The sequence below is a fragment of the Paramacrobiotus metropolitanus genome, unplaced genomic scaffold (assembly GCF_019649055.1).
Source record: "Paramacrobiotus metropolitanus isolate TYO unplaced genomic scaffold, Prichtersi_v1.0 Parri_scaffold0000135, whole genome shotgun sequence".
In the NCBI taxonomy this organism is placed as follows: domain Eukaryota; kingdom Metazoa; phylum Tardigrada; class Eutardigrada; order Parachela; family Macrobiotidae; genus Paramacrobiotus; species Paramacrobiotus metropolitanus.
Window position 1 is genome coordinate 30,388 of NW_026570355.1, and position 11,684 is coordinate 42,071.

The 11,684-nt window shown below is 43.9% G+C and overlaps 1 protein-coding gene across 2 annotated transcripts; it reads right to left on the reverse strand.

Annotated features, from left to right (window-relative positions):
* Positions 1-707: 707 nt before the first annotated feature.
* LOC129599021 (uncharacterized) lies at positions 708-7,811 on the reverse strand. 2 transcript variants are annotated; one of them, XM_055497140.1, is made up of 8 exons: positions 7,509-7,811; positions 7,275-7,424; positions 5,887-5,958; positions 5,679-5,802; positions 3,082-5,387; positions 2,736-2,933; positions 2,213-2,336; positions 708-2,150 (listed from the first exon to the last, which is right to left on the reverse strand). In XM_055497140.1, the coding sequence occupies exons 1-8, from the start codon at positions 7,687-7,689 to the stop codon at positions 890-892; spliced, it is 4,416 nt and encodes a 1,471-aa protein (XP_055353115.1). In that variant the 5' UTR covers positions 7,690-7,811; the 3' UTR covers positions 708-889. The 2 variants fall into 2 exon arrangements, with proteins under 2 accessions (XP_055353115.1, XP_055353116.1); XM_055497141.1 differs by lacking the exon at positions 7,509-7,811 and adding an exon at positions 7,118-7,229 and having other exon boundaries at positions 7,340-7,407.
* Between the last annotated feature and the right edge of the window lie 3,873 nt (positions 7,812-11,684).

An 11,684-nucleotide genomic window follows, 5' to 3' on the forward strand; every position in this document is an offset into this window, starting at 1 on the left:
GGAAATGAGGCACCGTGGCCCATCTCGGTGAAAGTTCAAATTTCCAAACGTGGAAAGTACTAATTTTTTGAAAACAGTTACCTTTTCCCTTTTAGTAACAGAATCGCTGGGAGTTTTCGGTCTTGTTCTCCGTGAATCGCTACATTCCATGGGTCATAAAATTCGGGACTAGAGAGTAGAGACGCGCGCTCTATGGCTTTTCTCAAGTTCCGTCTTAGCCTTGCTGTTGTTAAAGGAAATGCTACGGCTGTTTTGAGCTCGTTGCCTTTTAACCCAAGAGAAGACAGAGATTTTGGTTGTTTTAAAGCTTTAAAATTTTAACTATCAAACCAGCGCCTGCAATTTTTGTGATACAATATCTGGGAGGCTACTGCCTATAACATTCTTACTTTTTTATGTATACAAACTCAAGTGTTACGCCATCATCCTGCAAAAAAACGAAGATTTTCTGAGAGGGAGGCCGGCGGCGCTGCCATGGTTAATAATTTGCTGTCTTTTGCAACGGCATAGATGTTTCCTCTAGGGTCGGAGTCTAGGCACTCAAAATCGTTTGATCTTACAAGAACTAACTAACACCATGTAATACCAACGCAAACGTAAGGCCTCAGGTTGACAAAAAGAATACTAGAAGCAAAAGCTCACAGGAAAAGTTTATAAACGTTTTGTTAAATGGTTTCTGTCAAGGTAACGTTACAATAACGTTCGACAAAAATCGCGTGCGGTTGCATTTTTTTAGGTATACACTTCAGTCCGCGATCTTTCATACTGAGTCTGGCCTAAACGTAATGCAGTTGACTGAATGCTATATTCCAACCTGAATCCATAGTTATTACGACACACGCATCGAGAGTCAAACCGAGACTCAAACATCAAACACGCACATCGAGACTCAAACAGCAGTGACAAAAATGGACGCATTTTCATTACAAACTTGCTCGTTAATTGAATATTCCGTACGAGAGAAATTGAAGAAATCAGGATTGTCAAAAAATGGCACTTTACTGCAGTCAGCTGGGACGTAAAGATATTTGGCCTTGTATCCTGCACTGCGCATAATGTTCTCAATGTGAAAAACATATCCGGGCTTCGTCCCAGCAATCAGCGCTTTGTTACTGTCAATCCATGATCTAAATTTCGAAAACCGGCAACCGCAGTGAAGGTCTTCGATAAACTGGAGATACCGTAAGCCAAGCTTTTCCCGCTGTTTGCTCCAATCGTTCTTGTTGCAGTGAATACAAAGCTCCATACTCAGCACTCTTAATTCTGGTAGACCAGCAAAAGCGTCCCATTCCAGTGCCTGGATTGTGCTCCGGTAGAACAGAACGGTGGTTAATCTGCCTAATCCCAAAAAGTCTCTCCTCCGAATGGAAAGGTCATAACAGTGACTCAACGTCAGCACCAGCAAATTGTTGAAGCGGAATTGGACTAAGGCCCTCGTGGACCCATGGCTGGCACAGTTAGAAATCGTGAAAGATATCACTTGCCGGCGGATAGGTTGGAAGATTTCTGCATCAACACTAACCGCATCGTACCACAACAAGGTCACCGCTTGCAAGGATTTACTGACTTCGGCTGTTAACTGGCGTAGTTGGTCGAGCGATGGGTTCTTCTCACACTCCAAGCGAATGTATGTTGTACCGGTGCACTTGAAACTGACGGAGATGCAAGGAAATCTTTTGAAACGAGCGCACTCCAATGGACTTAGAGTGGGCGGGAGAAATGCCGGAAACGGCTCCATATGTGTTTTTTCACGTCCAATAGTGCAGTTATAGGCAGTATTAAGCTTAACCACATCGGTTGCACTTAAGCCGCGTCTCTGGCCCATTTTAACGTTACTTCGGTATTTCGGAAGTAAAACTGGCTGGTAGCCGTTGGCAAAATCGTACGGTCCGAAATGCATGATGGATTCCAAATCGTACGCTGTGCTGTAGGAAGGCATCTTTGACAAAATCTGGAACGGCGATGTAAGGTTTGTTCGGCTTGCATCGAAATTCACGTAGTTGTCCCGATCCGGGCGTTGGTGTTCATGGAAAAGTCCAAGTGAATGGAGTACTAAATGCTGAATGATCCCAGTGGAAAGACAAGCGGGCGTCAGACTGATCATCTGCGCGCCTCCTTGACGTCCAACGGGAGATCGGCAGCCCGAGTTTCTGAAATTAAAGTTAAATTGCAAAAACAAATTTTTATTTAGGGTTTTGGTTCTTACGCTTACGTGTTTGATGGTAGAAAGTATATAAAATCGACCTCCGACGTCTTTTTGACGAAATTGAGGCAGCGCGCTGTTCTGAGATGAATGTCGTCCAGAGCGCTTTCGATCAACATTACGTCTCGCCAATCTGAAATATTCAGCTTGCCAGTTGTATAAATACGTACTAAATTTCTGACGCGTCATAGCAACACTGGTATACATAATTGTATATATCAAAGGCAAATTGTGTGAGGAATAGTCGCAGTAAATGCGCATACAGTTAACGACTACTCTGGACAGATACAGTGTTTACTAGGTCTTGTTCCCTAAGTAACGAGAAATTTTTCGCAACCAGCTTTTCATCTTGCATACGAGTATCAGTTGTACACATATGGCCCCGCGAAGTGTGCGAAATGACGCTTCTGGTAATCACGCTGAAAATCTGCGGTTTTTAGGTCCGCATTATGTCAACGGTTAACCGTTTTGTTGACCGCCATACTTTACATCAGAGGTGTCTTGTTGGCTCACTTTTATAGAATAAACTTACCGAACGCTTTGCTGATAAGAAACGGAACCGTTCTATCTGGCCAGAAGCGTTGCTTAGACAGTTCGCCAGTTCTGGAAGCCGGTTCGGTGGTGTTCAGCCACTGGTCATCTTGAAAATGCATGTTTCCGTGAGGATTGATTGCAATAGTTAGGATTTGTGATCGCCTCTCTTTGACAGTGGTTTTGTGAACAGACGTCGCTAAAGAAAAAACGTTTAAACCAAACCTTCAATACATTTCGTAAAGGCAGAGTAGTTGGCCGACTGGTCGATTTCCACTAGTCTTTTTAATCTAGAAAAGGACTACGATACCGTCGCTATAGTACTAACCGCAAAAATGATACTATACCTTCTCCATTGTGGACATTGTTTAATCGTAATTCTGTCATGTTGGCGAGTTTGTTGATCATTTTTGGTAGAACTGATTTGCCCGTTGTATAGTTATCCATGCAGTCGGGTGCATTAGCGGAAAAGTTCATCAGCCCGAAGTCGATGTAATCGGTGTTATTTGGGAATAGTTTATCACCGCAGTCTACAGGAATGTATAAGTCCTGCTTGCCGAAGCACACTAAAGCGTTATGTAAAAGTCCGGCTTTAGGCAGAATCGAGTGTACAGGGCGTTCAAGCAAGTAGTATCCATGGACGGAAGGAGATCCCAGAAAAAAATGGCATTCTTGAACATTTTCCGTTTGAGTGAGAACTGGCTCGTTGGGAGAAACGTACTTCAGCTTGGGGATGAGTTTTGAGGCCCACCAAGAACGAAACCAATCATATTGACAGCTGCAATGGAGCTCCCAGAGATACTGACGCGTGGCGTTCGACCAGTTTGCATCGTCGCGCAGTCCCGCTTCCAGCGACAGAACACTTAAACGTGGTAAATAACTAAAAGATCCAGGGTCCAGAGAAGATAGCGTGGATTTAAAGAGAAAAATCATATCTAAATTGGGCATCCCAGCGAAATCATTTTTCTTGATAACCAGACGGTAGCAGTTCGCCACAGCGAAATACACCAGGTTAGTGAACTCCAACCCGGTAAGCTTTCCTATAGCGCGGCGATCAACACAGTTTCTAACATCCAGATAATACACTCGTGTTCTAATAACGGCGAATGTCGAATACGAAATGTAGTCACCATCAACCAGAGAAACTGTTAGGTCCCTGGACGACAGTTTAGCCATATCATACGTCATATCCTGCAGCTCTCGGCTGGTTATTCCAGCTTGACAGGTAATGTCCAGAAAGCCACGATTTCCTGCACGAAAACAATAGTCTGTTGGCGAAAGTAGTTTTCCGCTACCACTAGGCCTGCATTTCGTATTAAACTGGGTTAGACATTCAGTTAAGGTCATGTTGACGGGGTTTTCTGGTGGAAACAGAAGGGCCGGTTCGCCGGGCCGCTCCTTGGATCGGTTTTGCTGGCAGCTTATCGGGGCGTTAATGGAGAAATTCCTCTGTGTAAAATCGATCATGTTCAAGTGAGAAGGGAACGGTTGCGCTGCACAATCTATAGGCAAAAAGATTTCTGAAATTTGCAGATCGGTATTCAAGAACGGCACCCTGTTTTTACTGGAATTGGAGGGATTTTTTATGAGTTTGCTCGCCTTCCACCACTGCCGAAACCAGCCCAATTCGCAGCTGCAGTGCATGTATCGTAAAAAATCTTGCATCTCTGCAGTAAACACTGGAGATTGATGCACTCGTAAGTGCCATGCAAGAAGCTCCAGATGTTCCAGGTTGGTAAATGTGCCCTTTTCCAAATACGTCAGCGTCGTGTTTGTGAAGGTGATTACGCTGAGTTTTCGAGAATACGCAAAATCCTGCTTGCGGACATTCACCCCGCGGCACTCAATCATCCCGAATTCCTTTAGATTAGAAAAACCAAGCGAAGGAATGCGGGCTGTTGCTTGACTTACTGAGCAAACAAGCATAATAAGCGTGGTTACTTGGTCGCGGATTGGGCGGAAAGGTTCGGGCGTTATTTGTGATTCAACAAGAATAATTCCTACTTCACGCAATGGATATTTTGCCATAGCCGACGTCATGTTCCACAAAATGTTCTCATCGGCGTGCATTGTGCAAGCTATAATAAGGGCTTTGGCTGTTCTGCAGTGTCTTCTGTCAAGCGTAGTTAATCCACAGTGCTCATTAAACTGCACATCACACTCTTCTGGAGCGAGGAACGTCTGGTCAAACCGGGGAACCAGTTGGTCGCTGGTCAGATATTTTCCAGTGTCCACCTGGCAGTTGTAAGCCACCCGCAGTTTAGCTGCATCTCGCACTGCTAGCCGCTTTCGCTGTCCCATGACCATTTGAGCATCGGCTACGCGCCGCTCAATAACCGGAATACGATGGGATACAGCGAAATCGAACGCGCCGTAATGCATAATGGATTCCAGATCGTACTCGATTCCGTATGTTCGTGCCTTGGGTTTAATGTTGAAATTTGCCTCGCGACCCGGCATAATTGCGTCAGGGTTAATATCAATGTAGGCATCGCGATCCGGTCGCGAATGCTCATGATACATTCCTAGCGCATGCAGGATTTCGTGCTGCACAATGCCCGTCACCATGCAGGAGGCATTTAAATCGTTTCCCAAATAAAGCGGTTGCCCGGCACCTCCACTGTGTTGCTTCATTCCGAGGAAGGATGAACAACTGAATAGCGCACACTTTGCCGTTTATTTAACAATTAGCGCACGTTAAAAACGGTGCCGTTCAAAATAAGCAAGAACTCTTGAAGATTATTCAACGTGAACAGAAAGTAGACTAAATCTGCTGTAAAATTGTGAGATAACAGTCACTAAACTCACTATGTTCCGGCTTCAGTCACTATTATGACCGGGACATTATGATATTGCTGCGACAGCTGCGTATACGCGGCGTTTGTTGTATAATTGTATTTGTTACCAAAAAAATAAAAACCTTACTAGATGTTTTTATACTTACTTGTCTCCATGTTGGAAGAGCACAAAGTCCTCTTGAACGGTTCTCTTCACAAAACTAACGCAGCCGGATGTTGCATCTTCGATCCGACGCATGGCATCCTCGACAAGGAACTTGCTGGATGCGTCTGTTCAACAAAATTTTTGCACGCTCAATCTGACCCTTAGGTAGTTACTAACCCCGCGTGATATTTCACAATTATGTAACTCACCGAACAGTGAACTGATCGTGTAGGGAACCCGTCCCCCCGGCCAAAATGTAATACTTTCTTCCCACTGCGTGTCTGCAAGCGATGTGCAATATGTGGTGATATAACTGATATTATACGGACATCCCTATACTATTAACTAACAAAATTAATAAAGTGATACTATAGCCACCTTAAACACCCGTGATTTTTTCTAGCCACTAATTTTCCACACCCCGCTAATTACAGCCTATAGGCACCCTTTTTATTTAATTCAATTAGTTTTTTGACAATCCTTTTTATATAGGCACCCTTTAAGTAGTAAAGTGAATTTCTGCGTACATTTTTTCAGTACATTAGATGCGGTACTTTAACGTCTTTAAAGTACCGTACGTTAAAGACTTGGTATTCTGTAAAGTACTGCTTTAAAGTCAACACGTTAGATACCGTTACTATTATGATCGGCGTTGATCGCTCAACTCCAGAAAGTGCTTCCCGGTATCCAAAAAACGTAAACAAACCTTGGAGATTAGCAATATCAGCAGACCCGATTTTTTGCATTATCCCTATAATGGTGCAGCAATGTTTATGTCGTCACGTTCATCATGACTTGTAGACCAAAGCGATTGTTCTCCGCCAAATCTATCCTTTAGAATCTACTGATAACTTGCCTAACGAATATGAACCATTTACAAGTTTCGAAGAGGCTTTCAAGAAATACCAAGCAAAGACTTTTCAGACACATGTGATTCGACGATCCGCGAAATTCTTGTAATCAGGTGGAAATTATACGTCATAATAGAAAACACAATAAAGCTAAAAAAATGAAAGCCAAATGGATGTAATAAAAATCAACAACAAGGATTCTATTGAGAGCCAAATGAAAGCCAAACGGATGTCTATAAAAATCATCGCTTTTCTGAGACAACGATTAAGTCTAGCTGTAATCCGTGGAAATTCAGCAGCCGCTTTTGGTACACTGCCTGCCCGTTCGAAGGCCATGAGTGGCAGTAACGATTTTGGATGTTTTTTTAATGTTTAAATTCGATCATTTTTATTATTGTAAATCAGCGCAAGCATTTTGTTATGTATACTGGCTGTTGTCGAAATATACTGCCGCTCTCAACAAGGGTTCTATTTAATTAATACTAAAATACTGGGGCTAAAAAAAAACGGGGTGAGAAGGGGAGGCTATAGTGATTTCCAACAAATAATAGGGTAGCGTTTGGCGAAAGTATGTAATTCATCTGCTCACATGTTGACTATGGCACATGTCGCTACAAATCAGTCATTTGACTCCTATTAAAAGTAGCACGGAATTCGTGGGCTGGTAATTTCTTTTTTTCTTTTTTGCTGTTGCTGTTTTTCTGCAAATAGGGATAAACTATAAGCCGTATTCCTTAATTTCCTACCGTTCACTACCGATGTATTGACTGGGTAAAGCGATGAGCCGCTGATATTAATTGCGTCAGCATACACAATGTCGTCCAGTGCTACATTTACGGTACTTCGCTCGGACAGTCGATCACGTAGCGAGGTTTCGTTGATCCCGTTATTCATGTCTAAAGATAATGTAGAAATTGCGATTGCGGTTGTTATGCGGTAGTAGCAAAATGGAGTAAAATGCACGTTGGCGAAAATCTAACCTTCCGCAATGAAATCATTTTCCACCTCTTCGTCTGGGTAATCCCGTGCATCCCTGTACGCGGATGAGCATGGCGCAAGAATAATGCAACAAATTATTGCCGCACAATAGGATGGGCGGCGCTGCCTTCGATAGCTCGCGTCCATAACAAAAATCTGCCAAGAATTCGATATGCAAAACATTCCAGAGATACAAGGCAGATAGCAGACATAGATATTGATGTTAGTGCTGTTGGTTGCAATTTCTGTTTATATCCTTCTGGGTTTTCAACACGCACCCTTTCAACATGTTTTCAACACGCACCCTTTCATACACCAACTTAGTTCAAACGTTTTGCGTTCTGCCGAAGACAGATTTTTATCGAATCTGTTGAAAGTGGAAATTTGACAGCTTTAACTGTACGTATCAGAGTCACAAGCAACAAGCACATGAAATTAAACTGTTGCCATATCAAGATGGTTGCTCATAGCGTACTTCTATGCCTCATACGATGCACCAGTTACGGTTGCATAAATTCTGCTAAGCTTAACCGCTGCAAACAAGCGGAAGCGGCACCATAAAATTTAAAAACAGTTTGTGCAAGCAAAATCACGGGTAACATGGTTAAAGTTAAGCGCCTGGCAGTTCGGTTTCAGGTAATTTCGTGGCTATGAAGGAATTGTAGCATTTTTAAATAGTCAAAATTATCGTCATCTTTTGTTTTGACTGCTGTTTAATTCCTTAAAACCACGTGAAAATAAGTTAACTGTCTGGCTGAGCTGCTGACCGAGGTCGAAAAGTGTTTCATTGCTCTTGTTGGGGTTTCAAACGTTTCCCTGTCACAACTCCATTTATGCCGCTACGGAATCTAAGAACGCAAGAACTTTGGTTTAGTTATTGGTTAATGGCCAACAATCGAGCCAGTGAATCTCCCAGATCACCAGCTGTAAAAAATATATGCATTAATGAATATACCGTTCACAGTCCTGCCGGTACAATGTACAGATGCACTGACCACTCATGCAACAGACAAATTGCCCAGTACGATCTGGACCCCCCCAAAAATCCTAAAATGAATTTCTTACAGCTTAGAAGCAGCCGTTCTATTCACTCATGCTGTTTTTAAAATTTTAAAATCAAAGGCAAGAAATTTACTGCCAAAAAGCCGAATCACCGTTACCACCGCACGGTGAGGACTGTGGATTCGCTGATGCAGTTACAGTTTCTATTTTCAAGCCATCAATAACAAAATCACAGCAGAGCTGCCAAGAAAAACAACATCGGGTACTAATCATTCCTGACCAGCCAACCTAAAAGCTAAAAAAACGTCCTCGTTGTCTCGCATCTCATTAAATGTTCCAAGGACAGACACCGGGCTTCCGCGTTGTATCTCAATGCTGATTCTCTGACGCAAAAACTCTCCCGACCGAGGGTTACCACTACATTCGCAAATTTGTCTTGACAGATCTTTGAAAAATTTCTTTGTTAGCGGTCTAAACGTTTCCGTAGTTTCAAAAGCCAGGGGTTGTACCACCTACTACTACGTATCGATCCGCAAGTCCATCGTACTTCCGTAACTTCTGATTCTCTCTCACTTCCGCTGCGCTTCCTGGAACACGTGATGTATGGCCTATGTAGGTCTGGGCGAAGGTATCGGCAACAGTGACATCCCGTTACAGTTTCTTTTATCCCAGGTAACTCCCGATTCCTTGATTTATCTTGTGGTTAATGCCAAAGGAGAATCTCGTCGTCGATCTTTCGCTGTCTAATGTCTACAGTGTCAGTGTACATAATACAGATACTCGCACTGGTTATTGCTGTTGACGAAAAAAATAACAGGATCCATCGTTCTGTTATACGTACATAGCAGCAGTACAAAAAATAGCAGAACACAGCAGTACAAAAATTCTCTCAGAAGCACTTGCTGTAACAGCTTCGAATGGCAATCCACAGCTCTTACATGATAGACTGGGACTTCGGAAGCGCTGTAAACCTGAGCAGTTGATGACAAAAATGGCGGCAGAATACTATACAGTAGCAAGAACATTACGACGTAACCACAGTTGTCACATTTTGCTATCGCCGCTCAAAGTCAAATTGTCTTGTTCGGCTGCATTTTTAAAATATTTAAAACCAGGATATCCTTTTAAAAATGAAGAAAACAGCAGTAATAGGTATTTATTTTGCGCATCGCACGCTCGTACAGATACCGCAATGTACCGCAAATCGAATACTGGAATGTGATACTGTAATACTAACGTAGCCCCGTCCACACTGCGGACGTTGGCGAGCTTCGATCAGGAGTTACACGATGGTGTTCAAGACTCAAGAGTATGCTTGGTACAAGTTTTTATGACAGCGAAAGGATGAGTAAGGACCACTGCAGATAAAGAAGTCAGCAGGCGCGTATAAGATAAATCACAGCCTAATAAGAAGGCATATTGTTGTGAGCCTGGTTATCGTCGGCTGTATGCGGAATTTCCTGATGGTCAGGTTTAACGTAGAAAGTCATTTCAGTCCGTAGCCGTAGAAAGTGCGGAAGCGGTGATGGACGTTTGGCCGACCACTCCATTCTACGTGCTAGGTTTGCGGATGATGATGCACGGGCATCTCGTTCACGGTCAAGTAATGTTTCCTATCTCTGCCTCTACTTCCAACAGCCACTGACGCATCGGCGCCAACAAGGAACTGACCTTCCAGGCTCGGTGTCCTTCCATTTGGCAATAAGCTGGCCAGCTGCGGATACGCGGTGATGTTGAAGGGTTGTCCATTTCAGCGCGAACCAGCACAGGATGTGCAAATCCAGCGGCGGCCTGGATCGAACCAATGGGTGGGTTGGCAGCGTGGAGTATCTCGATTTTGTCCTGCATCGGGGCTCCCAGTAGATTTATTTGCTGTTACAAAAAACTTTCGAGCGGTGCAGAGTTGATACCGGCCGCCACGCTATAGTCAGCACGAACTCTGCTGGCACGGATGGTCAGCGTCCGGAAATGAGCTTGCTCCCGCAGCCGGTGCAGATCCATGCAGTACATGACAACGTCAGGATGGTAGTTTTTCTCCGGCCAGTATGTTGCCTGCCACATGTCCGCGGTGAAATGTATGGTGGAAGTGATGTTCTTGTGAAGAGCCGGCACCAGCGCATCAACTGCTCTTGAAACTGTTCGTGATCAGCAAATCCATCCGCTTCCAAAGCAGCATCGAGACTGTTGGTCAACCTTGTATCAAATAGGTAAGAATAATCTTCCTTGCGGAGCAAGACATAACTGGAGATTCGTTCGGAAATTGCTCGAAAAAAATTGGCGCGTCTTGCAAGTTAGTTTTATCGACATCGATGGTAAGTTTTCGGGGATTGGTAGGCAGATTAAGTGCGAAATGGAGAAGCACGGTGAACGTGGTAGCGGTGCCGTTTTGTAAAGCACGCTGCGTCTCGAAGCACACTTCCCTGGTTGAGATCAGATGCGGAAACTAAGGATTTGTGGCAGGGTGGTAATCTGATGCCACGATGTACAGTACGAGCGTGATAACTGCCAACGGAATACGCACTGGGAAGGCAGCGGAAACGTTTCACTCTTTCCGTTTCCTGTTTTCTAACTAAAGTAATTTCTTATCTGCTGCACGTAGTTCTCATCTCATATTTTCAACATTAATTCCAAGTAGGACGAGTCGATATGTGGTTGTATATCATTTCGGTTGATCGGACAGCAGAGTGGCCATGGATGCGAAGAAGAAGGTAGGGTCCGCTGCGTTGGACGGCGTCTGGAAGATGGCAATCTGCCGGCCATCGTATGGCACGGTGAAGGTTGGTGAGGAGATGTCTACCAGTGCTGCAATCGCAAAAATTCCTTTTTACGCCGATCGCAGCTTCGATTACCAATAGGTCCAATACCTTACTTCAGAATTGAATTTTTGTTCAGACTGGCGTACGGCAAGCAATCTGATGGATATACAGTAAACCAATTGCGTCGTCCAACTAGCTGCCTCTCGTTTCTGCAGTGCTGCGAAAGTTAATATGTGCCGTACATTAGTAAGATTGCTTGCTTTACACATATTGCACACGTATCATAATTATTATAATGCTGAGGTACTGTAGAAGGCGTTTGGAGGGCAGCATAACTGATAAACGCGCTTCATCCGAGAAGGTGATAACAGCTGTGGTAATAATGACAATCACGACGCAATTGCCGTCATTATCGCCACG

Bases quoted from the DNA above. Each gene is read 5' to 3' on its own strand.
- LOC129599021 (XM_055497140.1), bottom strand. From the start codon at position 7,689: ATGTTTTGCATATCGAATTCTTGGCAGATTTTTGTTATGGACGCGAGC. The intron at 2,934-3,081 runs GTATAGTATCAT...TTTTTTCTTTAG, and splicing joins CAATGTCCACAATGGAGAAG to CGACGTCTGTTCACAAAACC. The intron at 2,151-2,212 runs GTAAGCGTAAGA...CTTTAATTTCAG, and splicing joins TACTTTCTACCATCAAACAC to AAACTCGGGCTGCCGATCTC.